Consider the following 25,819-nt stretch of genomic DNA (forward strand, 5'->3'; position numbering starts at 1 on the left):
ACACACAGAGAGAGAGAGAGAGAGAGAGAAGAGAAAGAGAGAAGCACCTTGAGGCCCTGGTTCACCGCGCAGTTGCCCACGCGCGCGCAGTGTCCCTCGTGGAAGTTGAGATCGGTCACCTTGATGCCGAACCGCGGCACCAGGAAGTCCTTGATGTCCGAGATCGGACCCACGTGCGTCGACATCGAGTACAGCCCGAACCCTGCGACCGCCCGCCTCCACGTTTAGATCGCAACACCACACGACACACGACACACGACACACGGCACACGACACACCACACGGCACACGACACACGACACACGACACACGACACACGACACACGACACACCACACACGACACACCACACACCACACACGACACACGACACGACACACGACACACGGACTTGCCTCGGTAGATGGACATGTGCTCGTCGGACAGCTGTTGATCGTTGATGTGCGTGAACTCGTAGGCGGCCAACTCTTGCGCCAGTGTCCCCACCGCCGGTGGTCGCAGCACCGGGCCAGAACCTCTGGACTGGCGTGTCGTGTCGTGCTGTATGGTCGTGTGTCGTGTTGTCATGAATGTCAATGTCGTGTGTCGCTTCGTGTCGTGTCGTGCCATGCCGTGTGTCATGCACGTACAGGGGCGGGAAGCTGCGGGTCGCCAGCGGGAGGTGGAACACGAATGACGCTGAGGTACATGTAGATGTTGGCCGTCACCAGAATAACCAAGAACAGGAGTCCGGCAATCGCCCTGGGCGCCAACATAAGAAGATGACGATGACCGACAACATGAGATTCCAACATTCAATCTAAATTGTAATTGAAAACAAAACAAATAAATCAGAACAAATAAATCAAACTGCACCATAACGACCACCGGCGGCTCGCGCTTCGCGCACGAAGCCCGGCGCGTCGCATCGATACGAGTACGAGCTTGTCTCCACGGAGAAGGATTTAAATGCTGCAAAATAGTTAATAATTTCATATTTTTTGAATTTTTGTCAATTAAACTTAAGTATTCCAAGCAGGAACTGAATCCAAAGAGCGCCCTGCCCCTGTCCAGGCCGTGCGCCACCATTTCTACTGGCGCTGCACACCTGGAGCTGCTCTGATCCTGGCTCCCAGAAACCAACACGGATGCAGGAAGCTCAGCTTGTAGCATTGCTGTCACCATCGCTAAGGGCCCACACCACATCTGGCTGGCCAGATGCAAAGCCCTAGTCGACAGTGACGCCTGGTTGGCGGCGCATTCCAGAGCCAAGGTCCTGGAGGCCGGCGCCTAGGCGCCGTCTCGCTCGTTACGACGTGGAAAGGGGGCCGTTTTGCGCGTCGACAACAAACAACAACAACAATGACCACCAGGACAGCCAACAGTAGACAACCAATAGTGAAGATGAAGCAAGTGCTATTGCATCTCCACTTGTAGCCCGTGCGGCTATACACATCGCTCCTCGATGCATCAACTTTGCCAGGTGGAGCAGGCGTGGCAGGGCTCTGCTTCGTCGCTACCCAACACTCATGCATTCACCAAGCTCACCAACGAGCACGGTATGTGCATTTTGGCCTTCAAAGCCTCTTTGCTTTGCTTGGCTGGACGCCTTGCTTTGCTCATCAGAGGAAGATGACCCGCAAGGAGATGGCCCGGCAGTGGGCCGAGCATGATCCTGCGGCTAAGAAGAAGGCCGACGAGAGACTGGCGATACAAGAGGTGTCTGTCACGGAGGTGTCGGACAAAAGCGACACGCACAGTTTAAATTGTTGCGATTGGTCCGCAACAAAGCACTGGGTCACTCGCAACAATCCACAAGTTTCCTTAAACTGCACCAATGGCAGTATATGTTCGACATGCAAAACCGCGTTTACCCCTTCCCAACGCAAACATTCAACCATCACCACCATCACCACCAACACCATGAGCAAGCTTCTCGTAGTCTTTGGCGCCACTGGCCAACAGGGCGGCTCCATCGTGGACCACGTCATCAACGACCCCGAACTGTCGAAGCAATACCGGGTCCGGGGGGTCACGCGCGACCCCTCCAAGCCCGCGGGCCAAGCGCTGCGTCAGAAGGGCGTCGAGGTGGTCCAGGGCGACCTGGACCACGCCGAATCCGTCGCGCAGGCCCTGCGGGGCTCCCACACGGTGTTCGTCATGACCAACACGGTCCACCAGCGCGGGGGTGCCCAGAAGGAGATCAGCCAGGGCAAGGCGGTTGCCGATGCGGCTGTGGCGGCCGGCGCGCAGTACCTCATCTTCAGCACGGCGCCGCGAGCCGCCAAGATCTCGGGCGTCGACGGGCTACAGGTGGTGGTCTTCGATACCAAGGCCGAGGTGGAGGAGTACATACGCGGCCTGCCCCTCAATAGCGCCTTCTTCTCGCCCGGGGGGTTCATGAAGAACTTCCACACGGTGATGGCCCCGCGGCCGGTGGGCGACGGCACCTACACCCTCGCCAACATGCTCAAGCCCACCACGCAGCTACCGCTCATCGACATAGCCGGCGACACCGGCAAGTTTGTCGGCGCCATCCTGGCCGAGCCCGACAAGTACGCTGGCGCGACATTCGTGGCGGCCACGCGGCTGTACTCAATGGACGAGATCGCACAGACGATCAGCGAGGCGACGGGCCAGACGGTCCGGTACACTGAGCTGCCCGAGGAGGTCTTCCGCGGATTCATGACCGGGTCCGATGGCAGCTCCCAGTTGGCCGACAACATGGTGGAGATGATGGCGCTGTACCGCGACCACGGCTACTTCGGCCCGCGGCAGAGGGAGCTCATCGAGTGGACCACCCAGCAGGCGCGCGGCAAGCTGACCACCCTGGCGGAGTACCTCGCCAAGAACCCTATCAACCTCAAGTAGCCCCAGACGCGGTCCTGCGCTGTTTAAAAAACAAATAAAAATAAACAAAATAAACAAATAAAACAAAATCGTCCCCTTGTTGACGCGGCGGCAAAGCCACAAAGTCGAGTTCGCAGGTCCCGTGTTAGGCGCGAAGGTTGAGTTCGCCCAGAAGGAGAGACATCACGGTGTCGCACGGCGCGTGGATGAGCAGCGCGGCGGAACCATCTTTGGGCGTGCGCTGCTTGTTGACAATCACCACCTTCCCGCCCTTCTCCACACAGTAGTCCGGCAGATCACCTGTGTTGTCGGTGTGTGTCATGTGCCGTGTGTGCGTGTGCGTGTGCGTGTGCATGCGTGGGCGTGGGCGTGGGCGTCGTGAGCAGAGCTCAGGGAGCACAGACGACAGAAGCCCGTACATGCGGTGGGCACGGAGAGGGAAGAGCCGAGCACGAGGAACAGGTCGGCCTTGATCGAGTTCACCCACGCGCTGCACACAGCCGAGATTCACGCATCGGACGTGAGCGGTGTGCCTCACCATGGTGAAGACGACGACGAAGAGAATGAAGGAGGGAGGGAGTGGTACAGGTCGTATTGACTCTCCATGGAGGGCACGTGCTCGACCGTGTTGCCAAAGTTGACGATGATGTCGCGCAGGGCCTGCTTGCCGCACTTCTCGCACGTCTTTTGTATCCAACCAGCGCCACACATTAGCGTGTGCGTGCGTGTGTGCGTGCGTTCGTGCGTTGTGTACCCGCCCGGTGTGGTGGTCGTAGATCCGTTTGGCCGTGCGCACGACGTAGTCTCGGTCGAATACCGCACCGCACTCGCCGCACTCCTCGACGAAGCTGTTGCCGTGCAGTTCGGCGAGATTCTCCGATCGCACGAACCCGCTGCGCCTGTGGAGCCCGTCCACGTTGGTCGTCATCAGGAATCGTAGGTAGCCTGACCGCACACATACCACCGCACACATATCACCGCACACGCACACGCACACGCACGACCGCACACCACCGCACACGCCCACGATCAGTCGCGGAATTGGTTGAAGAAGGTCATGGCCTCGCGCATACCGGCATCAAAGAGGGCCTTGCAGGCGTGGTGCGCGGCTGTCGGGTGGAGCGACGACTCGGCGAGCAGCTGGCCCAGCCCGCGGGCGTCCTCGTCTGTCTGCGTGCCGCCCATGACCCGCTGCGTCCAGATCCCCTTCGGCCCTCTGTAGTCTATCTCACGTACACCAGCGTGTGAGTGAATGTGTGAGTGCGTGTGCCGCGTGTCGTGTCGGTGGCCGTGTCGTGTCGTGTCGTTGGTCCTGTCGTGTGATGTGTGTCGTGCCTGGGAGTCCGGCGGCGGTGCTGATGCCGGCGCCAGTGTAGATGACGAAGTGGTTGGCGCCGCGCACGAGGGCGGCCAGTTGGCGCACCTTGTCGGCCACCAGGTCCGGCGCGTCGGCGAGTTCGGCGAGGAAGTCGACGGCCTCCTGGCCCGACTGCGTGCACTCACGATCGACCTGCGTGCGCAGGTTGTCCTCCACGTACTTGGCAAACTCGCGGAACTCCTCCGCCTTCACGTCCAGCAGGTCTTCCTCTTCATCTTCGGCCGGCACCTGCGACGCCACGGCAGTGGCCGCCACTCCCTGCTCCTCCTCTTCTGTATGAGAGATTTATCATTAGCCCGTATAATTTGATTTAAATGAGGATCGTACGTTGCATTCACTTGATGTTGCTCAACTGTTTTGACCAGAGTGTTTTTCTTCCAACTACGGTCTCATTTCAATATATGATCCTGATTTGTTGGTGAATTAGTTCTGAGATCTACCAGTTTCTATTTAATATTCTGTTTAGAATTTATATCTTATTTCCCACTTTTTCGGGGTGGGATAAGGTGGGATGCGAACCGCAACCGAACGACGAGGAAAACGAACACACAGCCCTCCGTTTTCATCTGATCCAATCGACGTACTGATTTGAATGGGCTTTCCTCAACGATTTGCTGTCTGTGCCCTTCTGTCAGTGGGAGTCATCCTGTTGGCCCTCTTGCCTGCCGTGGTCGTGTCTCAAGAAGCGGTACCAACAAAACCCACTTTCCCCTTATCTTTCATCTCTCTCCCTCACTTCCCACTCTCATCAATCTCTCATCTTGTGAGATCTTCTTTATGGGGGGAGAGATGTTCCAGATTTGGTGCTTGTTATGACGTCCTTTTTGTTTGCATTTTTAATGGATTATTTTATCTACGTGCGCTGTTCAACACTGGCAGGTCGTCGAAGGCGCCCAGCTCCCAGTACACCAGGTGCTCACGTGCCAGGATGCCCTCAACTGCACTGAATGCTTTGTACGTTGTGTGATGTTGACAGCAGAACACGGTCTTGTTCACTACTTACTGATGGGACTCGCTTGCTTACAGGCGGTGGGCCTGAGCCACGGCTGCGGGTGGTGCGGAAGCCACAACAACAACGGCACCTGCTACCCGTGCCGCAACGACTCGTCAGCCTTTAACTGCCACGCTCCCGCCACTTGCGACCACAAGAACTGGTGCGCCCGCGTGTCAGCTCAGCTAACCTCGTGTGTCAGTGGGTCTCACGCACACACGACCACGCACGCACACATCACCGCACACACACACACACACACACACACACACACATCTCAGGTCGAGTGGGATCTGCCCTGACTCGGCAGATACGCTGGCGATGAGCCTGACGGTGCTGATTCTGATCGTGGTGTTCTCGTCGCTGGGCGGGTGCTGCTGCCTGATCCTGGCCGGCTGCGTGATCGTGTACTGCCTCTGCTTTGCGGGCGTGGTGGCCGCCTCGCACAGCAGTTCGGGCGGGCACCAGGGCTACGTCGTGCAGCACAACCCGCGAGCCAAGGGGAGCTACCACAGCCACCATCACCACTACGAGGCGCTCAAGCAGGACAAGCACGGCCCGATCAACCACGACCTCGTCACCGTCTAGAGTTCGTCCATCATGGAATTACTCACAGCGGCACACTCGCAAACAAAACACGCACTACTTTCACGACCTTTTCGTTCTGTGCGAAGTGAGACAAAGAGGCAGAATAGATCTGGCGAATGGCTTTTTCAAATGTTACTGATTGTGCAGATGATACGGAGGTTGGGGCGAGGGCGGGCTTCTTGGTCTACGCGGCCATGGTGTGCATCTTGTCGCCGATCTTCACGAGGACGACCTTGATGTTGATGTTGATCTCGAGCTTCTGCAGCCCATGATGGCCGCTGGTCGCAGCCGAGAGCTGGGCGAACGTGTCCGTACCCATGACTGATTGACCGGGTTGGTTGGTAGTGTCAGATCTTAGAAGAAGGAATTGCAGTCCAGACATAAGGCCTGATGGTGAAAAAGGACGTACTGCCATTGGCTCCGTTGATGCTGTTGAACAAGGTGGTCATGTCGTCCTCCTCCGCACTGGGGGCACTGGGAGCAGAGCCACCAGGTTGAGGGGCTCCACCGGGTCCAGTGGCTCCACCAGAATTGCCAGGTCGAGGCCCAGAGCCACCAGCGCCGGGGCGACCAGGGCGGCGTTCGCTTTCTCCAGAGTCGGCAAGGGCCGAAGCCACAAGCAGGCAGGCAAACAGGAAAAGCGCGGTGAGGGTGGTGGTCTTCATGGTAGTGGTCGGGTTGCGGTTGATTGTAGCTGGGGGTGGTTTGGTTGGATCACTGTTTGTTGAACATTGGAGCCTCTTGAAAGCCTTTAGTACTTGGTCGGTGAGCTGTGCCCCACGGTTGGTGGCCACCATATCCTTTCTTCATTCTTTACGCCACCGCATTCTCCAATTACGTGACTTGTCTCGCCAAAAATTAAACAGAAATATGCCAAGGGCAAAATGAATATTATATAATAGTTTATGTCGCGTGCCAGCGTCCGGCAAATAAATAAATAAATAAATAAATAAGAAGAGAGAACTCTTCCTCTAGCTCAGGAGCGAGAGAAGGTGAGCCCCGAGGGAGAAGAGGAAGCTCGAGGCCGATGAAGCGGCGCCGGTGGCCACGGTAACCTGCGGGTCATACCAGATGCTGGACTCGGCCGAGCTGAAGGCCATGACGATGTCCACGTTGGAGCCCTTGACCTTGGTGGTCACCGCGACGGCTTCCTCAGTCTTGCCGTCGTGCGTGGCAGTCTTGGCGAACTGGATCACTGCGTCCTCCTGTAGATTCGCGATGAACCATGATCAGAAAGAACGAAAGCGAAAGGAATGCGAAAGCGAAGAAGAACGAAAGCGAGGCGGGAGGGGCGTACGCCGGGGTAGGAGAGGGTGTAGTTGGCGGCGTCCCATGAGGCCTTGTAGCTGGGGTGCAGGAGGCCCATGCCGAGCTCGAGCTTGTTGGCGGCGTTGGCGAAGACCCAGCCAGAGATGTTGACCGACCACTTGAAGGCGTTCTCGACGGCGTAGAAGGTCTGGTCGCCCACCGTGTAGTTGCCCGTCTCGAGGAACACGTAGAGGTCGGCCGTCAGCTTGACGCCGCTCTGCTTCTTGGTGGCGAGGGTCGAGTCGAAGCTCACCAGCTTGGCGCTGATGTTGTGGAATCTGACCGTGGCCGGCGTCGAGAAGGCAAACTGCTGCGAGGCAAACGTGTTGACGCAATCGTTGCCCTCGCAGAGCGAGTCGAAGGTGAGGGTGTACTTCTTGTCCGACCGCTCCGGGATCCAGAAGGTGATCTTGCCCGACTGGCCCTGGACCCGCACGACCACCTGATCATTGGCGAGCTGCTGGTCGGCAGCGGCGACGGCGACGGCCAGCGCGACGAAGACGAGGGCGAGGAGGAAGGCTGTAGCTTCATGTGTAGATGATGATAATGATGGAATAATGCACGACACACCGCGAAGTTTTGTGCTGAGCTCCGCGGTTGTGTGCGGCCTGCGGCCCCGCCAGTTGCCGCAAACGACGCGCAAGGCTCATTGGCTCGTTGGTTCGGGTTATGACCTAGATAACCACGCTCGCAGCAACACACAGACAGCACACCACAAGCACTTCTTGTGCCACGTCCTGGAGATGAAAGAAAGTAAACCAAGGCACGTGTCGCATCGGAACGTGCATGGCTTACTGGGCGGGTAAAGAAATGGCTGCAGAAATGCTGTGCAGCAACCACATCCGCTGTGGTGTAGTCGGTAACATTTATGGTTCTCACCCATGCGCCCCGGGTTCGATTCCCGGCAGCGGAAGATTCCTTTTTGCCCCTCTCAGGGCGAGTCTGAAGCCCAAAGTACCTGTCCCAACGTTGGCAGGTAAATTTACCCGCCAGGTGGGGAGGGATTGTAATATATTATACAAGAATGAAGGCGGTGTGGTGAAGTGGATTGGACAAGATTCCGTGGTGCAACGGTAGCACGCAAGCCTAACACGCTTGAGGTCGCGAGATCAACACTCGCCGGAATCATTTTTGTCTTTTACCACCGGAGCAGCCCGATTTTTGACGTGGCGGGAGAGCACCCCCTGTCTGCGGGCGGTGGCGTGCGCTGGTGTGTCGCCGTCGAGGCTGCACCGCATGCCCTCCCAGAGTCGCAGCTGCTCCTCGAACTTGCTGCTGATCTGCGGCCGATGGGTGCGCACGTGGTACTTTGCGTCGGCGAACGACCACCCGTTGGCCTCCATAAGATACGCCTGCATACACCCGGTTGTGGTGCTCGTCACTTCTTTGTACATCACAACGCAATGCCAAGGCCTGAGCAGCAGACGCACAATTACAAACGACGCGCTCCTCGAGACTCCATTCGCGCTGGTGCGGAAAAGAATACAACAATCGCTGTGGTGAGTACGGGCAAGGAGCAATGAGCAGCTGGGTATTGGGCGCACCAGTGCACAAGTACGCAGCCGCCAGATGCGATGGCATCGCTGATGAAGCGGCTGGCCTCAGGGAACAGCGGGATGATGGGCCAGCCGGGCAAGTCCGCGATGTGGTACTGGAGGTAGACCAGATCCTGCGCAAGCGGCCACCAACCCCAACCTCACGGGGTGAGCTACTACTTTACTTTTCTCTGGGCGTAACAAGACCAGGAAAGGCCGCGCACCTCGGCGTAGAGGCGGTGGGTGAAGCCGGCGATCATGGCGGGGGTGAGCACGTGGGTGATGCCCTGCGCCTTGAGCTCCTCCAACGGGGCTGCAATGTTCAAGAAACCCCAAACATGAAGAAACCCCGTTACACACTTGCTGTGGTGATTTGGGGGTACCTGTGGCTGCGCTGGCATTGCCCAACCACAGCTGCTCCGTGATGCGTGATGCGTTGGCCTCGAAGGTCATCTTGCTCCTTGCTCTTGTTGTGGTGCCAAGCAAGATTACCAGCTTTCTTTCAGTTCATGCATTTATGACAATCGATTCTTTGATTCGATTTATTTGTTGTTTTTTCTTCGCTTGTCCGCTACGCCCATCATCGTTGGACCACGTAGCGGGGCGCGGTGAAGGAGGAGGTGGATGAAGAAGACGAGGCGCCCGGCGAGGCTGGCGAGGAGGGCGGTGAAGAGGGAACGGTGGGCGACGACTCAGACGAGTAGGAGACTTGCGCACCAGCGGACTTGCGTGCTGAGTCGTTGGTGGCGCTGCTCTCACTGCCGGAGGCGGAAGAGGAAGTGGAAGAGGCCGGCGGCGTCGAGGTGGCCACGTTGCGTTGCATGCGGGCGAGCAGCGACTGCGGCAGCCCGAGCTGGCTCATCACCTCCGACGGCGATCGAAGCTTCGAGGGCACCGTCGGCAGCGACGGCGGCGACATGCCCAGGCGCGGACTGGCCTGCGAGGGCTGGGACGGACCAGACCCGTTGTTGGCGGAGGTGGAGGTGGGCGAAGGGGTCGGCTTCTGCTTGAACTGGAAGAGGTGCGACATCAGCGTCGGCGGCGTCGCGGCGGCGGAGGTCGTGGGCGTCGTCGGGCTCCGCTGTCGCTTGGCTGGCGGCTGACGCGGCGAGAGCGGCGTTCGATACCCGGCGCTGCCGGGCGATGATGGCACGCGCTGCGAGGCGGCCGAAGGCGCCTGCGAGGGCGACTCGACGGGCGTCGCTGCCGTCGCCGTCGACGGTGATGACGATGCGCGGTGTTGCGCCTGCGCGGTCATCATGGCGTGCATCTGCTGTTGGTGATGCTGCTGCAGCAGCTCGTGGTAGTAGTGCTGTTGATTCGGGAACGGCCGGAGCGGCACATGCTGTCGCAGGTCGGGCGTCGGCATCGCCGCACTACCTCCGCCAGCACCACCGCCACCAGGCTGCTGGTGATACTGATGAGAGTACTGTTGGTGGTACTGCTGCTGCTGCTGCTGCTGCCGTCGATGATGCTCGGCAGCGGCCGTTGCGTGGTGGGCGCTACGTGCACACCAGACATGGACACGCGCGCATACAATGGAGAAAAATATGCATGGAGAGCCATTTAGACAAAGCTAGAGATTATGAAAATAAAATAGAAATCGATAAACATACAGATATGTAACGTACAGAAATATAAAGATTTAGAAAAGTAAAACAGAGTAGCGGCACAGAGGGCTATTGGGGGGGGGGGCTTACCCGCTACGCTCCGGAGCGGGCGACGATGCTGGAAAGTGCACCGGCGTGTCCGATCTGCCGTCGCTGCTGCCGGCGAGAGACGGCGATGACGCGACTTCGTTGGGAGCACCGGCGGCGGCGGCAGTAGAGCGCTTCGTTGTCGACAGCGACAGGAACTGGGCGCGTCGCTTGTCGAGAAAGAAGTCGAGCAGGGCGTCGATCCACGCGAAGAGGATCGCGAACATGGCCACGGTGCTCGCGCGGTTGCTTTCGAGCCTTCGAAGAACCTGCGCAGTTTCGTGTGCACCACCGGCGCTTGCGTGAGATAAAAAAAGCGAAAACGACAGAGCTAAGAAAGCGAGAAAAGAGAAAGAGAGCGAAAGAAAGAAAGAGAAGGAGAGAGGTGCGCTGTTGGCTGACTGACTGACCTGCGAGGAGAAGCAGCGCCACTGCATGCAGAACACGTGCGAATCGGAGAGCAGTTTGACGGTGTTGCGACTGCCGCCGCTGACGCTGCTGGCGTCGATGGTGGGGTCCGAGAAGGCGTTGGCCGTGCCGTCCTTGTTGGTGAACGGGACCGCAGCGTACCAGGCCGAGTTGGTGTCCCGATGATCCAGCAACAGGTCCTACGTAGGCACACATCGCACACACCGCGAAACGAATTAGCAGTGTGGGCGCCCAGCGTGGGCGAACCGAGAATTAGTTGTGATTACCTTGATGAGATAGGCCTCGACAAACGAAGCGAACCAGTGCTCGATCCGGGACTTGCGCTCCAGCTGGTCGGCGATGAGGCGGGCAACGAGCACGGGCGAGAACGTGACCACGCCCCAAAGCGACGTCGCCCCGTGTTGGTGCATCATGTCTTTGCACCGATCGCGTTCATCAGTCAGTGATTATTAAACCACACACACACACACACACACACACACACGATACACACTCGACACACAAGAAGACCCGTACCTGTGACGAGATCCTGCGTGTTCAGGTTTCTCCAATCCTCGAACATCTTCTGGGTGACCAACGCGGTCTCGTTTTCGCTGGTCTTGCTCTTGTCCGCCCAGCCGTTGCCGTCGCTGCCGTCCCGCGATCGCTTCAACGGATTGCCAAAGCCGGCGGCACCTTCGCTCTCCTGCTTGACCCCGTGTTGAGAGTTGTTGGTGTTGTTGCTCTTCACGCTCCACGCATCGTTGGAGCTCTCCTCGCCACCGCCACTGCCGCCGGAGCTCAAGTAGTGCTGGTCGTAGTAGCTGCTGTCGCTGTTGTTGGCGGTCCGCGGCCGTTTGGCGTGCGCCCCACCGTCGGCCGCAAGCGCGATCTGCGCGGCGGCCAGATGAAGGTGCGGGTCGGCGAGGACCTGCGCCACTGGTCGGCCAAGGACGGCCTCATTGAACACAGCCGCCAGAAGGCCGCCAAAGTAACAGATTTGCGCGCGAAGCATCATCTCACGCGCGCTGCGCTTTAGCACTGTTGGTGTGTGTGTGGCGCAATCGTTAGACTGGCACAGTGCACGGTACAGTGCACAGTGCAAGGAGGGGGGGAGCAAGAAAGAAAGAAGCGTACGCGTCATCTTTGGGTGAAAGAGCGAAGGCGGTAGCGAGCGCGAGGCCGCGTGAAATGTCCAGGACGGCAAAGATTGGGCAAAGCCCAGCACGGCTCTCGCCGAGTCGATGCGGCGGTTGTCGATACCCGCCACGGCTGCCTCGACGAGCGCCTGGCAGCCCAGCCACAGTCAGTCATCACTTATGAGCCGCGGCTCTGACCACCCACGCTGCACGCGCGCGTCGGGGTCTACTGCTCACCTCATAGAAGAGCTTGTCGAAACGAACGACCTGCTCGATCACCGCGTGCAGGGACAGAAGGCGCTGAAATCGACCGACCATCGGCCAGAAGCGAGCGACGTTCTCCTGCGCAAGGGCGAACAGCCCCTCCCGCGTAGCTCGGTACAGCTCCCTGGATGAGAACAATCGGGAAATCGAATTAGAACGCGCACGAGACACACGACGCGACACAGAGCGCACCTGCAGTGAGCTTTGTAGTTCTGGCCGAAGATGTAGACCTCCTCGATGAGCTCGGCATCGGCCTGGTGGGTCGGCAGATTGAGCTGAAACTCGGGGCACGAGGGCTCGCCCCGCGGCGACGCACTAGGCTGGCACGACGACGTCGTGCTGGGCGACGGCAGCGACGACGGCGACGCCCCAGAGCTGGCGAAGTGGAGCGACGACGACGAAGCGTGGCCGGCCGGTATTGTCGACGCAGACGTGGGCGTGGGCGGAGCGAACGAGCCCGCCGAGGGATGGTGGCCGCCGCCACCGCCCCCGGCTCGAGCCGGAAGCGAGCCCGCGGCCGCCGTCATTGATGTCGACGTCGACGTCGGGCGCTGGTGGAGGTTGTGCCCATAGTACTGCGGGTTGCTTGAGGGGCCGACTGCGTAGGGAGGAGGAGGTGACGCGGCGGTCCCGCGCGACGCAGGAAAATGCGGAGGTTGCGGCGGATGCAGCGGCGGCAAGGGAGAGGGAGAGGGCGAGTAGGTGCGCGGGTGGTGCCGCGGCGGCATGAACGACGGCCCGTAGTCCGGCAGCGGCTGGAAGGCCGAAGCCGACGACGACGAGGTCGGGGTCGGCTGGCCGCCGTAGGCTGGTGGTGGCGGCAGCGCGTGGAATGGGGAGAAGGGCGAAGACGAGGGCGGGTGGAGGTCCCGCGAGAGCGGGAATGGCAGGTGCGACGGTGTAGTGGTGGTGGTCATCGAGCGGTCATAGTGTCCGCCACCGTTGGAAGGGGTGCTCGTGGTGGTGGTGGTGGGCTGGACCGTGTCCAGTCCGTCGATCAGGCTGCTGAAGCGCGCCATCGACGCCGACGACGGCGCCAACGGCGGCGGGTGCGCACTGGCACTGCTGGTGGTGCTAGCCGACGCCGTCATCGGGAACCCGACGATGCCCGACGAGAACGGGTCCATGAGCTTTGAGTGGGCCAAGGCCGAGAGCGAGGCCGATGGCGGGTAGGAGCCGGGGCCGGCCGCGCCCCGGGCCTCGTGCGGTAGCGGCGGCGAAAACGACGAGGCGAACTGATGGGACTGGGCGTTCATCGGCTGCAGCGGGTGGAAGGCCGTGGGCAGCTGCTGCTGCCGCTGGTGCTCGGCCTGCTGGTGCTCGGGCGCCGATGCCGGCAGGTGGCCGCCGCGATGGGGAGCGATGGTGCCCTCGCCCTCTACGGAGGTCGTTATCGTGTAGCCGTCGTGGTCGACGTAGGAGGAGGAAGACGATGTCGGCTGCACGGCATCAAGGCAGCTGCCGAGCGAAGAAGTCGAGGAAGAAGAAGAGGAGAGGGATGGGGCGGGGCTGTCGCTACGCCGGGGCCGGCCGAACATGCGGAGCGGCGGCAGATCGCTGCCGAGCGGCAAGGGCGACACGGATCGAGGCAGCATGCTACGAGATTATTCGCGCGCGGGGGCGGGGCGGCTGAATCCCCAGAGAGAGATTCGCTATCACCCTTATGGGTCCGTGCTCGTTGATGTCCTTCCTGAAGGAAATCACACGGATTGGAGAAGCGAGATGCTGATCAACGGCCGTGCCATTAAATGGATGAAAATTGGAGTACGAAACGAAATGGAATGAAAGAATGGAGAGAGAGAACGAGGCCGACATGGCGGTTGGTGTGGTCGTCCGTACCCCTTCACGCGTGCCGGTGTTGCAGGGTTCCAATCTTGCCAAGTCTTTATCTAGAGCGCACGGGGGTGCTCTTCTCTGCTACTCAAGTCTCGTCACAGGTTGCTGCTGTTCCTGGGTCTGCCTGCATATTTCCAGCAATTTCCCGACATTCCATGAGAAATCTGGAACAACCATTCACATGCTGACCCCCATGTTCAGCATAATGTGCAATAAATATCACTATGTGTGCAAAGCGTATTGCTTAATAAAAAATGTAGAAAAATAAGGTCATAACAGCCAACAATAGGACCTAAGGCAGCACAGAAGGGCAAGCTGTCTTGCACCAGCCATGGAGGGGTCTGTCCCCCCCCACAAGAAATCTCAACCGAAAAACGCCCAGAGGCGGGGAATTTCAAACTTTAGCAAATAAGCGTGATTACACGATCTCGTGGCCCATTGGCCGAGTGTGTGCTTCTGTTTTCGCGGGTGTCGACTGCTCTATCGGGCCTTTGGGGTGCTTTGTGGGCTGTGATGAAACTACGTTCCTACCCCCGCCCCGTAGCGCCAGGAGAAGCGTCACGAAGCCGCAGTCAGACTGAGAGCTGCACGCGCACTGTATCCCTCCGATACCACCTCTTCCACTTCAACCGGCCGGTGTGCGTGTCGCAGGTCCTGACTGAGCGCGGCGGAGCGGGGCTACGCAAAGAGAGGTCGTTAGTTACCCCAACGAAACTCGAACTCGGCAGTAACGCGGCCACAGGAGCAACGCCAGGTGCCAGGGGAAAAGAACTGACAACCGCCGCAACCGCCCATAGCACACTCTACCACTCGCCGCATCCACTGCTCGACCGCCGCACACGACAGCGCTTGGCAGAGGAAGAAAATCTAGATTCACACAAAAAGATGGACGACCACGACCCGCCTGGGGGATACCATAACCCCTATCGCCCCTCCTCGGAACTCCCCGAGTACCACGACATGGACATGGACTCCTCGGATGCGATGGACACCGCCCCCACTACGACCTCTTCAACCTCCTCTCCTCCAATCTTTGCGTCATCTTCATCTAGTACCTCGGCCTCTTCTTTTTCATCTTCTTCTTCGGCCCCTCGACCTTCCACGTCGAGCAGCAGCACGTTCGATCAAACCACGTCCACCATGTCGACAATACCCACACCCACCACTTCCACCCGCTCCTCTTCTTCATCATCTTCGCGTTCATCTTCATCTTCATCATCTTCAACCACCGCCACCGCCACCGCCACTGGCGCACCACCCCCGAACAACGCCACAGAAGCCGCGCTGACTCGACACTCGGCCCTGCTCGCTCAACTCCGCCGACGGAGGCACCAGCACCTCAACAACTACAACAGCGCCAATGGCGGACGTGACAACACCCTCGGCGCGTCGGAGACGTGGCCGCCTCAGGGCCTCTTCCCGTCGGGCGGCCGCGGTGGGATGGTAGGCGACGGCGAGGCTGCGCCGGTGGACCGGGACGAGGTGGAGGCCTGGCTGCGGCGCCAGCTGCTCGAGGTGGTGCGCCAGAAGTCGGCGCGCTGGGGCATCGACTTCGCGTCGGACCCGATCGAGCGCATCGCCTCGGTGGTGCTGTCCGAGGAGGGCCTCATGCCGTCGGATCTCGAGCTGGAGCCGCCACCGCCGCCTCACCTCCTCTTCAACAGCCACCTGAGCGTCGGCGTGAGCGACAGCACCGCAGTTGGCGGCGCTCAATCTTTTTCTACATCTTCATCTACGACGACTCCATCTTCGACTTCGAGTTCCGCATCTACAACGACGTCGAGTTCCAGTTCGACAACGACACCGTCGTCTTCCTCGGGATATGACCACTCCTCGGTGTGCGACGTGCAGCGGACCGGCAGCAAGAGGCCACAAAGATGACGACGTAGTCGCATCTACGGAGCCATGTCAGTGTACAAAATCAAACTCAACTATGTACTTTTATTCTTTTTGTTGTTATTGTTGAGAGAACACGCTCGGAGGGTACACTCTAAGATCTGTTTGAATCTAAAGCACTACCATCTTCCACTTGGCCAAACCACCACCTGGTCGGGTAAACTGGGCCTGTCGGGTTGCGCCGCACTGAGAGTTACTGACCTCACGGTGAGTGAACAAAGGCTCTAGAGACCACCATGGCGATGAAGAACAGGACTGAACTTCTTCTTCGCCTCGGAAACTTCCTTTTGGATTTTGAATGTAGGCAACATCCGCCAATCACCATACGTTGCGTCTGTTTCGCCCGCACGAACCTTTTTCGAAGTGTCCCTTACAGCACTTGAGGCGGCAGAGGTATAGGACGAAGTCGGCGTCCGTGGCCCCTTGTGTGCTTGTACGGGTAGTCTTCTGCCCATTCGGTCCGGCTCACTGCCGATCCCGACCACCGTGTACGTTTTGGCAAAGGCGGGGCCTTGCGCATGAACCCTGGCTTTCCCCAACACTTGGCTCTGCGTGTTTGCCGTGTCCGTTAACTGCGAAGTGGGTACCTTTCCTCCTGGACTTTTGCTGCCTGAAGCGCAGGAGCACTGTCCGCACCATACCGTAGCTGCCCCGTCGACTTCGTGCAAGCCCAAGTTTGGAAAGACAAAGATGAAACGAGAAAAGCTCTTTTCTTTGGTATTTAAGAAAATAAATATTTGTTTTTGTCTGGCCTCTTCATCACGATGCGACAAGCCGTGCTCTCTCCTGCAGTTTCCTGCACTCGCACTGTCGTGCAGCCTCTCGTGCCGCGCTCATCTACACTCCGATTTCTCTCCTCTTCATCACTATCTTCATCTTCTTCCACCGATTTCGTGGCTCCCTCGCGCATGCGGGGCGTGCGGCTGGCGTCGTTTGGCGAGGGCGACCCGCACTCGCGGCTCGAGGTGCGCGACGACCTGCTCGTGCCGCCGCTCAACCCGTCGACCAACGACGTCCTGGTGCGGGTCGAAGCCACCAGCGTCAACCCGATCGACCTGGCCATGCGCAAGGGCTACGCCCGCAAGATCCTCTTCCGCGCCCGCGCCAAGGAGAGTCCCATGACCCTCGGCTTCGACTGCGTTGGTGCGTTCCTGCCATGCCCTCACCAACCGCACACGCACGCGTGCAAACCGCACACGCACCACCGCACACGCACACGCACTCACAGGATGGTGATGCAGGCACGGTAGTGCAGACGGGCAAGAGTGCGTGGAGCTTCAAGGTGGGCGATCGCGTGTGGGGCTCCACGTCGCTCTTCCGGGATGGCTGCAATGCCGAGTACGTCCTCGTTGAAGAGGTGCGGCAGAATAATGTTAATGTAATAATAAATAGATAAATAGATAAATAGGTAAATGTAAAAATAAACAAATACTAATGGCTGCTCTCACCACGGTTGCGAACAGCCGGCGCTTGCCCAGGCGCCCGCCAATCTGACCTCGGTCAAGGCCGCCGCGCTGCCCACCGCGGCTGTCGCAGCCTGGAAGGTATGCCACGCCCCTCGGGTGTGACTGCTCAGCACGTGTAAGCCATAACTCCCTCCTTTCGACGCACACGCGCATGACACACGACACGCAGGCCCTTGTCGAGTCTGGTCAGCTTGGCCCAGTCGGTTCTCCGTCCCCGCTCAACCCCAGTGCTACGGTGCGCCTTAGCGCTTCCTCTCACACGACTTGTTTCTATTTTCTGGCCTCACCCATTTCTCCCGAACGTGGGCGTGTCGTGTGTAGACGGACAGGCAACGTGTGTTCATCAACGGCGACAGCGACGGGGTCGGAGTGATCGCTCTTCAGCTGCTCAAGCACTACGGCCACCACGCCAGCGCCGTCTGCTCGGCGCCCAACGTGCCCAAGTTCACCCAACTCATCGACGCCGGCGGCGGTGAGGTGATCGACCACACGCGCGAACCCGACTGGGCGGCGCGCCTGGCCGGTGAGGGCAAGGAGTACGACGTCCTGCTGGACACCGTGGGCACCGACGAGGCCGAGGCCCAGTGCGTCAAGCTCCTCAAGCGCGGGGGCAAGTACCTCTCCCTGCGCCCTCTGGTCCTCGATCTGATCCACGAACACGGACCCTTCATGGTGCGTCGCGTGTGCGTGTGCGTGTGTCGCTGTTCGTGTCGTGTCGTGCGACTGACAGAACGACACACGACACACACAACACAGGGTGCGATGAAAGGCTGGTGGAGCATCGTGAAGAAGCAGGTGGAGATGAAGAAGGAGAAGGATGTGCTCGTCAACTACGTCACCTGCGGCCCCGACGGCAAGGTGCTGGAGCAGGTGCGCCGGCTCGTCGAGGAGGGCGTCATCCGACCCGACGTCGACCGCGTGTTCGACGACCTCGCCCAGCTGCCCGAGGCCCACGCGCTGCTCGAGCGCGGCGAGGCCCGCGGCAAGGTCGTCATCAAGGTCCAGGACCCGCTTACCGCCGCCGCGGCCGCCCACTGAGACCACCACCACCGCACACGTGTGCGCTTTGCGTTTTGAACAATTTGGAGAATGCCAAGTATACAATGCAGTGTGTGCGGTGGTGAGTGTGCGGTTGTTTGGGGATGTGGGGCATCAGCTCCCCTCGGCGTAGTAGAAGAACTGGGAGTAGTGCTTGGCCGCGCTCTCGAGGTTGAACAGCTCGTCGTCGAGCAGGGGATCGAGCAGGATCCTGGTCACCACGTCCGGGTCCGTCACGTACGAAATGACCTGCGTGTCCCCCACTCGACTGTGAGCAGACTGCCAAATAGAAATTATATAATAAAATAAAGAACAATAAAATAAAGAACAATAAAATAAATAAAAAAAGAAAAAGAGGGGCTAACCTCATCTATCCTCTCGATGTTGCGGGGCTTCATGTGGGAGGCGAGCAGCCCCTTGAGACCTTCGCCGGCTTCGGCAACGAACTGGCGCACCTCGCCCAGCTTCTCCCGTAGCACGTCAAAGTTGATGTCCGCTTGGTTGTCCTGCGCGCGGCGCACATCAACACAACACACAATCCGGGTGAGCGACACGCGCGCGCGATCACGGCCGCACACACGCGAGGCACGCAAACAAAGGGGAAGAAATCAGAGGGAACGTACCCGCTTGACGTGGACCTGGAACCGAATCTTGGAGAAGAGCACGAGCGCCTTACGGAAGGGGTTGTCCATCACTGCAACCATCCACAGGTGAGCAAATGATACGAAATAAAATAAGAAAATAAGAAAACAATTTGCTTAAAAAGGTGGCGCACCGGCCAGGTCCTCGATACGGAGCTTCTTATCGGACACGAGGAAATACATCTTGACACCGATCCTGTAGATGTTGTCCTCGATCCGATCTGGTAATTAGAGCAGAACACACGACACACGACACGACACACACGGCGTAAGGTTGGGTGTGTTGGCGCCATGCGCCCGCGCGTACGGGCAAAGCACACGCTCACGCACGCACCGGCTTTCTTCGACGATTTGGATTCCATCTGGATGATCGCCTTCAGCGCCGCGATCAGCTCGGTTATCTCTTTCGGGAGCTTGTTGCGGATTGCCCGCTTGCCTGAAAGTGAAAGTCTCAGCCAAACCGCACCAGAGCCCCACTTAGTGCGTGTGTCGTGTGTGTCGTGTCGTGTGTTTGTGCGTGAATGTACCGAGGGGCGAGGAGGCGGCCTTGCCGGCCAGGTTCTTGGTGGTGCGTCGGGTGAGGCGTTGGAAACGGCCCTGGGCCTTCTCCTTGGACAGAGGAGGCCGCGGCTCCTTCCCCTGGTTGGCCTCCAGCGCCGTCACCCACGCCCGGTAGTCGGCCTCGTCTGTTGTGTTGTGTTGTGTAGACCACTCAGCACAAGCGACGGTTGTTCCTGCGTGGCGTGCGTGTGCGGTGCGTGTGTGGAGAGAACCTTCGGCGATGAAGAGAAAGTCGAGTTTGTCGTTGGCGAGCTGGAAGCAGAACTGTTCGCCTTCGCCGTCCTCAGGCTGCGGTGTGAAGGTCATCTCGCCCAGCTTGATCGTTCCACTCGGCTCTGAGGACTGGCAGCAAATATAAATAAATAAATAAATAAATAAATAGATAATTAAATAGAGACAGTCGTGCAAAATTAATAATAAAGGAGCAAGGAAGGAGAGGAGAGAAAGCAAGAGGCGCGGGGGGTGATAATACCTCGGCTTGTTTGTAATAGTACAGGGCGCCACCAAGAAGATTGAAGTAGAACTCCTTGGGCTTTTTGCGCTGGACCTTCTTGCCCTTTTTGTCCGCTTTCCCCATGCACAGCCCCAGCACGCCCTCTTGGTCCACCTCGCCTCTGCTGCTCTCTTCCTCCTCCTGCCGCATCTCTGCCCCCTTTGTTGCTTTCGTTTTGTGCGAACTGGCAAAAATCAGGGCTCTCCAGCCAACCAACCAACACCCGCCCTGGAACTCAAGCTATGTTGTGGAGCTGTCAATGTTGTAGAGGTTTGAGAGATTGTTACCTGAAAGGCTTGTGTCTCCTTCCTTTCCAGGGTTGAGGTCTTGCCATGCAAGGAGAGCCTTTGTGATGCCACTTGATGGCCCGATTGGGCAGGATATGAACAGGGAAATGACAGGGAAAAAGTTGTCGACAAAAGATGAAAGAGAAAAGGGGAAGAAAATCAAAATTGGCGAACACAGGCAACCGTGCGCACCCATTTCATACATCAGCACCGCTACCCGGAGAGGGAGAACCAAAGTCACCTCGCGCAGGGCATTTGTTGTATTGTATCAAGCTCCCTCTCTACAAATCTATCTCCCGTCTATTATTTATTTTATTGGTAAAAGATGATGCTTAGACACGGCCGGCGCTTGCCATCTTCATCATCGAGAGCTGCGCTTCTTGCGCGTAATCATGTTGCCTCTTCATCGACTTCGCTGCAACGGAATGGGGCTTCGAGCGTGATGACGCGCCGCTCGAATGCGAGCACTACACCCTCCAAGCCGACGCAAATGTCGGCAGCTGCGGCCGAAGAGATGCTGAAGACTGCCCGCGTTCCCACGTCTGCACCGTCTTCGGCACCCTCGGGTCTCCCGTCGGCATCTCAGAGCGCATTGAAGGAGACGCGACACGAGGTGGTCTTCTACATCAACGGCAAACGGCATGCGCCCAAATCAGTGGAGCCCGATCTCACCCTTATCGACTACCTGCGCGACCAAGGCCTTACCGGCACCAAGCTGGCCTGTGGTGAAGGTAAACTTGCCCGGTCGTGTAGCACAGCATTTTTCTCCGATTATTGAAATTTACGTTTGATATTATATTTATCATCTTTATTCTTTTCTTTGCCGCGATTCGAGCAAATTGATTTATAATCTTGTTACACTATGGTGCAGGTGGTTGCGGAGCCTGCACAGTGACAGTGGCGCACTGGGACCAAGAGCGGGGCGAGGTGGTGCACCGCGCGCTAAACTCGTGCCTGGTGCCGGTCTGCTTCGTCGATGGCATGGAGGTCACGACCGTCGAGGGTCTCGGCTCCACCCGCTCCGGCAAGCTGCACCCCGTGCAGGACAAGATGGCCAATCTCTTCGGCTCCCAATGGTACTATGACCACCCTCTTCTTGAAACATTCCTTTACATTCCTTCCACCCGTGCACGTGACTTCTGCACTCGAGCCTCTCTTGGAAACTCACGCACGCACGCGTTTGCCTCTTCCACTCCAATCAATCACACCACAGCGGCTTCTGCACGCCCGGCTTCGTGATGTCGATCCACAGCGCGCTGCAGAAGTTCCCCGCCCCTTCGCTCCACCAGCTCGAGAAGTCGATCGACGGCAACCTGTGCCGCTGCACGGGCTACCGGCCCATTGTCGACGCCCTCCGGTACGCTGCATGCGCCCAACCCACCTTATTCAAGTGTTGTATTAATTGACCACCACCTTCTCTGTGTCGACAGTTCGCTGGAGAAGGAGTACAAGGGAAAGCAGTCTGAGACGCTGAAAAAGCTGCACCACTTCCCCCAGGAGCTGATCGAGCGGTCCACCCATCCCCTTGCGGTATACAATCTAGCACTGCGCGCATCTATACAACACACACACACACACACACACACACACACACAAAACACACACACGACATGCAGGAACACAAAATCATTTAAAGTCGCCATGTGGTGCATAGATCACGGGTACTCGGGCGGCCTGGTTCCGTCCCACGACCCTGGAGCACCTGCTCGAGCTCAAGGCGACCCACCACCACGCCAAGATCGTGGTCGGCAATACCGAGATCGGTATCGAGCAGCGATTTGGCCGCAAGCACTACCCGATCCTCATCTCGGCGGCCCACATTCCCGAGCTCAACCAGGTCGCCTTCCTCGACGGCGGCGTGGAAGTGGGCTCGGCCGTCCCGCTTACCACCCTGTGGGAGTCCCTCGAGCACACCAACACCTATCTGAGCAAGAACGACCAGGGCAAGGACGCCTTCAAGCCAGGAGGTGCCTTGCGCCCAGCTCGCCCCTCTTTTCTCCATCGCTTCTTCCGTTGCTGCTGCTTGGCTGCTGACCTTTCGCTTGATTTGCAGTTTGGCGGCGATCACGGAGCAGCTGCAGTGGTTCTCGGGCACGTCGATCAGGAACGGCGCGTGCCTGGGCGGCAACATCGTGACGGCCTCGCCCATCTCCGATCTCAACCCGGTCTTTGTCGCGCTCAACGCCCAGTTCCGGCTCAAGTCCATGGAGCGCGGCGAGCGCGTCGTCAACGCGAGCGACTTCTTCCAGCCGGGCTATCGCAAGGTCGACCTGCACCACGACGAGGTGCTCACCTCGGTCGTGATCCCGTACAGCCACGAGAACCAGTACGTCGAGGCCTACAAGCAGGCGCGTCGTCGCGAAGACGACATTGCCATCGTCAACGCCGGCTTCAACGTCGCCCTCGATGATTCGGTACTTACTGGGTCTTATTATTTTTTAAAAATGTTGTATCTGATTTATTTATTAGATCATTGTAATGTATTTGCATTCATTGCTAATAATTGTGCAGGGAAGAGTGACGTCGGCGCGGTTGGCCTTTGGCGGCCTGGCGCCGTTCACGCTGCAGGCCAAGGAGACGCAGGCGTTCCTGGTGGGCAAGCAGTGGAATCAGGACACCTTCGAAAATGCCGTGGACGTGCTGCGGAAGGAGGTCACCCTCAAGGAGGGCACTCCCGGCGGCATGGAGAAGTACCGCACCACCCTCGCGCTCAGCTTCTTCTTCAAGTACTACCTCGCTGTCGCCCAGAAGATGGTATGCGCTCCGCTCCCCCCTCCCCAGAGAGCCTTGTGGCGCTCACGGCACGTGGCCCTCCCCAACCCTCGCAGAAAAACGGCCCAGTTATCCCGCCGTCGTACCTGTCGGCTCTGTGGCCGCTCACCGCTGAGTCCCCCAAGGGCAAGCAAGTGTTTGCTGGAAGCGATCAGCCCGTCGTGGGTGCGTCTCTCGCTCCGCGTGCCGGGTGTGTGTGTCGTGTCGTGCTTTTGATCGATCAACTCACTCGCGCTGGTGGTTGTGTTGCCCTCAGGACAATCGATCGTTCACGCGTCCGCTGAGCGTCAGGTCACGGGCGAGGCCGTCTACATCGACGACATGCCCAGGCTGCAGGGCGAGCTGAACGGCTCGCTGGTCGTCAGCCAGCGGCCGCACGCCAAGCTCAGGAAGGTCGACGCCTCCAAGGCCCTGCAGGTGCCCGGCGTCATTGGATTTTTCAGCCACAAGGACATCCCCGGCGAGAAAATCATTGGCGACATCGTGCACGATGAGGAGGTCTTTGCCAGCGAAGTCGTAGAGACCGTCGGCCAGCCCATCGGTACCCCGCCCTGCCGTGGTGGTACGTGGTGGTGTGATTGAGACTGACCGTGTTGTAATTGTTCATGGCAGGCATCATCGTTGCCGAGGATGAGGTGACCGCCAAGCACGCCGCGCACCTCGTCGAGGTGGAGTACGAGGACCTGGAGCCTATCTTCTCCATCGAGGACGCCGTGGCCAAGCAGAGCTTCTTCCCGCTCGAAAAGAAGGTGCGTCACGTTCTGCCTGTCGACTGCATTGAACGGCACCTCGTTGGCCTTACTACTGGTGGTTGACCCGATTGTCGTGTGTATCTCCAGATTGAAAAGGGCAACGTGGCCAAGGGACTGGCTGAGTCCAAGAATGTTGTTGAGGGCCGCGTGCGCATCGGTATATTTGTTTCTCTAATTCTTTTCTCGCTCAAGCTCTCGCACACACGCTCCACAGACTCGCTCACACGCTGAATTGAATTTCTATTCAGGTGGCCAGGAGCATTTCTACTTTGAGCCGCAGATCACCATCGCGCAGCCATTGGACACGGAGATGGTGCTCTATGCTTCGACGCAGAACGCCAACAAGACCCAGAAGCACGCGGCCGCCGTCCTGGACATGCCCGAGAACAAGGTCTCCTGCTCCCTCCGACGGATCGGCGGCGGCTTCGGCGGCAAGGTACATTTATTTATTTATTATTTATTTATTGTGAATTTATTGTCAACCATTTTTGCTGATTGTTTAATCAATTAATTACTTATATTTTTTTTACAAAAGGAATCGTCGAACATTATCTACTCGTGCTGCGCGGCGGTGGCGGCGCACCACCTTAACCGGCCGGTGCGACTGCTGCTGGGCCGCGATGAGGACATGGAGTGGACCGGCAAGAGGCATCCCTTCGAGGGCACCTACAAGGCCGGCTACGACAACGAGGGCAACATCACCGCCGTCGATGTCCAGGTACGACGACGACGACGACGACTACTACTACACTACACCTGCTATGCTCCTACTGCCACCACTTCAGCGTCAGAGGCCCACTGCTAACGATGTCTCTTCCATTTTCAGTTGTACAACAACGGTGGCTACTCGCACGATCTGTCGTGGCCTGTTCTGGAGCGCGCCCTGTTCCATTCGGACAACGTCTACAACGTGCCCCACTTCCGGGTCAAGGGTACGCCGCCCCATATTTTTCTATTATTATTAATATGAATATTAAAATGAATTTTCATTGTATGTTGCTAATCAACATTGTTCTTGCCTGGTGAAGGTCGCGTGTGCAAGACCAACCTGCCGTCGAACACCGCCTTCCGAGGGTTCGGTGGTCCCCAGGGCATGATCGTCACCGAGGCCTGGGTCGAACACATCGCCCACCAGCTCAGTGCGTTTTCCCTCCTCCCCCCGCTCGACTAGACTCTAGGCCTGACACGAAGCCCTTCGCTGCTGCTTTTGGCAGAGATGGAGCCGGAGGACGTGCGTAAGAAGAATATGTATCTGTACGAGGACAAGACCCACTTCGGGCAGCCGATCAACCTCAAGCTGCACGAGCTGTGGGACCAGTGCGAGGCCCAGAGCGACCTGCGCCAGCGCAAGAAGGCCATCGCCGAGTTCAACCGGGAGAACCGATTCCGCAAGCGCGGCATCTCCATGATTCCCACCAAGTTCGGCATCTCCTTCACCTTCACCCCGCTCAACCAGGGCTCGTCGCTCGTAAACGTCTACACCGACGGCACCGTACTCATCACCCACGGTACGTGCTCCCTCCCTGCAGCTTCGCTCTTGTTCGCCACTGGTTGGCTCAACTTTTATTCCTTTTTTGCGACTTTCTTCTTCAGGTGGTGTTGAGATGGGCCAGGGCCTGCACACCAAGGTCATGCAGGTTGCTGCCAACGCCCTTGGCGTAGGCATGAAGGTGCGTGCTCCACGCTTGTCGTGTGTGTGTGTGTGTCGTGTGTCGTGTGTCGTGTGTGTCGAGTGTGTGTGTCGTGTGTGATTCATTAGGGGTTTTCTCTCGCGTCTCAGGATGTGCATGTGTCGGAGACAGCGACGGACAAGATCCCCAACGCCTCCGCGACGGCTGCCTCGCAGGGAACTGACCTCTACTGCATGGCCACCTTCAACGCCTGCGAGATCGTGCCGTCCCCCCCCACCAGCCCCTCTCTACCCTGAAGCACGTCGCCTGA

At 58.5% G+C, this 25,819-nt stretch overlaps 12 protein-coding genes across 12 annotated transcripts in view; 5 read left to right on the forward strand and 7 right to left on the reverse strand.

Annotated features, from left to right (window-relative positions):
* ACA1_045610 (uncharacterized protein) overlaps positions 1-688 on the reverse strand; it is a gene marked incomplete at both ends in the record, with an annotated part of 812 nt that extends 124 nt beyond the window's left edge. The window contains 3 exons of the mRNA XM_004340509.1: positions 48-202; positions 380-521; positions 629-688. Coding sequence (XP_004340557.1) covers positions 48-202; positions 380-521; positions 629-688 — 357 coding nt within the window. The remainder of the gene's footprint in view (positions 1-47; positions 203-379; positions 522-628) is intronic.
* Positions 689-1,901: 1,213 nt separating this feature from the next.
* Positions 1,902-2,849, forward strand: ACA1_045620 (uncharacterized protein; the record flags this gene model as incomplete). The annotated part of the gene is made up of 1 exon (XM_004340510.1): positions 1,902-2,849. The coding sequence occupies one exon, from the start codon at positions 1,902-1,904 to the stop codon at positions 2,847-2,849; it is 948 nt and encodes a 315-aa protein (XP_004340558.1).
* A 124-nt stretch (positions 2,850-2,973) lies between these two features.
* On the reverse strand, positions 2,974-4,540 carry ACA1_045630 (NADHdependent histone deacetylase; the record flags this gene model as incomplete). Its single annotated transcript, XM_004340511.1, has 7 exons — positions 2,974-3,128; positions 3,248-3,318; positions 3,415-3,512; positions 3,583-3,773; positions 3,902-3,998; positions 4,252-4,478; positions 4,534-4,540. The coding sequence occupies 7 exons, from the start codon at positions 4,538-4,540 to the stop codon at positions 2,974-2,976; spliced, it is 846 nt and encodes a 281-aa protein (XP_004340559.1).
* A 258-nt stretch (positions 4,541-4,798) lies between these two features.
* On the forward strand, positions 4,799-5,785 carry ACA1_045640 (uncharacterized protein; the record flags this gene model as incomplete). Its single annotated transcript, XM_004340512.1, has 4 exons — positions 4,799-4,894; positions 5,086-5,160; positions 5,233-5,360; positions 5,479-5,785. 4 exons carry the CDS (start codon positions 4,799-4,801, stop codon positions 5,783-5,785), a joined length of 606 nt encoding a protein of 201 aa, XP_004340560.1.
* Positions 5,786-5,969: 184 nt separating this feature from the next.
* ACA1_045650 (uncharacterized protein) lies at positions 5,970-6,450 on the reverse strand (the record flags this gene model as incomplete). Its single annotated transcript, XM_004340513.1, has 2 exons — positions 5,970-6,106; positions 6,195-6,450. 2 exons carry the CDS (start codon positions 6,448-6,450, stop codon positions 5,970-5,972), a joined length of 393 nt encoding a protein of 130 aa, XP_004340561.1.
* Positions 6,451-6,756: 306 nt separating this feature from the next.
* Positions 6,757-7,743, reverse strand: ACA1_045660 (uncharacterized protein; the record flags this gene model as incomplete). The annotated part of the gene is made up of 3 exons (XM_004340514.1): positions 6,757-6,990; positions 7,083-7,612; positions 7,728-7,743. 3 exons carry the CDS (start codon positions 7,741-7,743, stop codon positions 6,757-6,759), a joined length of 780 nt encoding a protein of 259 aa, XP_004340562.1.
* Positions 7,744-8,202: 459 nt separating this feature from the next.
* ACA1_045670 (dual specificity phosphatase) lies at positions 8,203-9,081 on the reverse strand (the record flags this gene model as incomplete). Its single annotated transcript, XM_004340515.1, has 4 exons — positions 8,203-8,445; positions 8,652-8,762; positions 8,853-8,941; positions 9,012-9,081. 4 exons carry the CDS (start codon positions 9,079-9,081, stop codon positions 8,203-8,205), a joined length of 513 nt encoding a protein of 170 aa, XP_004340563.1.
* A 1,247-nt stretch (positions 9,082-10,328) lies between these two features.
* Positions 10,329-13,731, reverse strand: ACA1_045680 (uncharacterized protein; the record flags this gene model as incomplete). Its single annotated transcript, XM_004340516.1, has 7 exons — positions 10,329-10,594; positions 10,736-10,933; positions 11,021-11,169; positions 11,271-11,774; positions 11,871-12,021; positions 12,110-12,260; positions 12,329-13,731. Coding segments are annotated over 7 exons (2,822 nt in total), but the record flags the coding sequence as incomplete, so codon positions are not given.
* Positions 13,732-14,857: 1,126 nt separating this feature from the next.
* On the forward strand, positions 14,858-15,798 carry ACA1_045690 (uncharacterized protein; the record flags this gene model as incomplete). Its single annotated transcript, XM_004340517.1, is given in 2 exon segments — positions 14,858-15,652; positions 15,664-15,798. 2 exon segments carry the CDS (start codon positions 14,858-14,860, stop codon positions 15,796-15,798), a joined length of 930 nt encoding a protein of 309 aa, XP_004340565.1.
* A 978-nt stretch (positions 15,799-16,776) lies between these two features.
* On the forward strand, positions 16,777-18,372 carry ACA1_045700 (alcohol dehydrogenase GroESlike domain containing protein; the record flags this gene model as incomplete). Its single annotated transcript, XM_004340518.1, is given in 7 exon segments — positions 16,777-17,011; positions 17,110-17,225; positions 17,332-17,412; positions 17,504-17,569; positions 17,656-18,006; positions 18,091-18,192; positions 18,205-18,372. The coding sequence occupies 7 exon segments, from the start codon at positions 16,777-16,779 to the stop codon at positions 18,370-18,372; spliced, it is 1,119 nt and encodes a 372-aa protein (XP_004340566.1).
* A 114-nt stretch (positions 18,373-18,486) lies between these two features.
* On the reverse strand, positions 18,487-20,217 carry ACA1_045710 (PH domain containing protein; the record flags this gene model as incomplete). Its single annotated transcript, XM_004340519.1, has 8 exons — positions 18,487-18,621; positions 18,738-18,878; positions 18,996-19,066; positions 19,148-19,234; positions 19,348-19,449; positions 19,541-19,699; positions 19,787-19,916; positions 20,047-20,217. The coding sequence occupies 8 exons, from the start codon at positions 20,215-20,217 to the stop codon at positions 18,487-18,489; spliced, it is 996 nt and encodes a 331-aa protein (XP_004340567.1).
* Positions 20,218-20,679: 462 nt separating this feature from the next.
* ACA1_045720 (xanthine dehydrogenase) lies at positions 20,680-25,805 on the forward strand (the record flags this gene model as incomplete). The annotated part of the gene is made up of 20 exons (XM_004340520.1): positions 20,680-21,085; positions 21,226-21,430; positions 21,568-21,711; positions 21,785-21,865; positions 22,009-22,015; positions 22,054-22,253; positions 22,297-22,321; positions 22,436-22,768; positions 22,866-23,108; positions 23,183-23,291; positions 23,383-23,667; positions 23,739-23,875; positions 23,966-24,025; positions 24,135-24,314; positions 24,414-24,596; positions 24,705-24,810; positions 24,907-25,017; positions 25,093-25,386; positions 25,472-25,548; positions 25,659-25,805. 20 exons carry the CDS (start codon positions 20,680-20,682, stop codon positions 25,803-25,805), a joined length of 3,333 nt encoding a protein of 1,110 aa, XP_004340568.1.
* Positions 25,806-25,819: the final 14 nt, after the last annotated feature.

The sequence above is a fragment of the Acanthamoeba castellanii genome (assembly GCF_000313135.1).
Source record: "Acanthamoeba castellanii str. Neff unplaced genomic scaffold scf7180000084576, whole genome shotgun sequence".
Lineage (NCBI taxonomy): Eukaryota > Discosea > Longamoebia > Acanthamoebidae > Acanthamoeba > Acanthamoeba castellanii.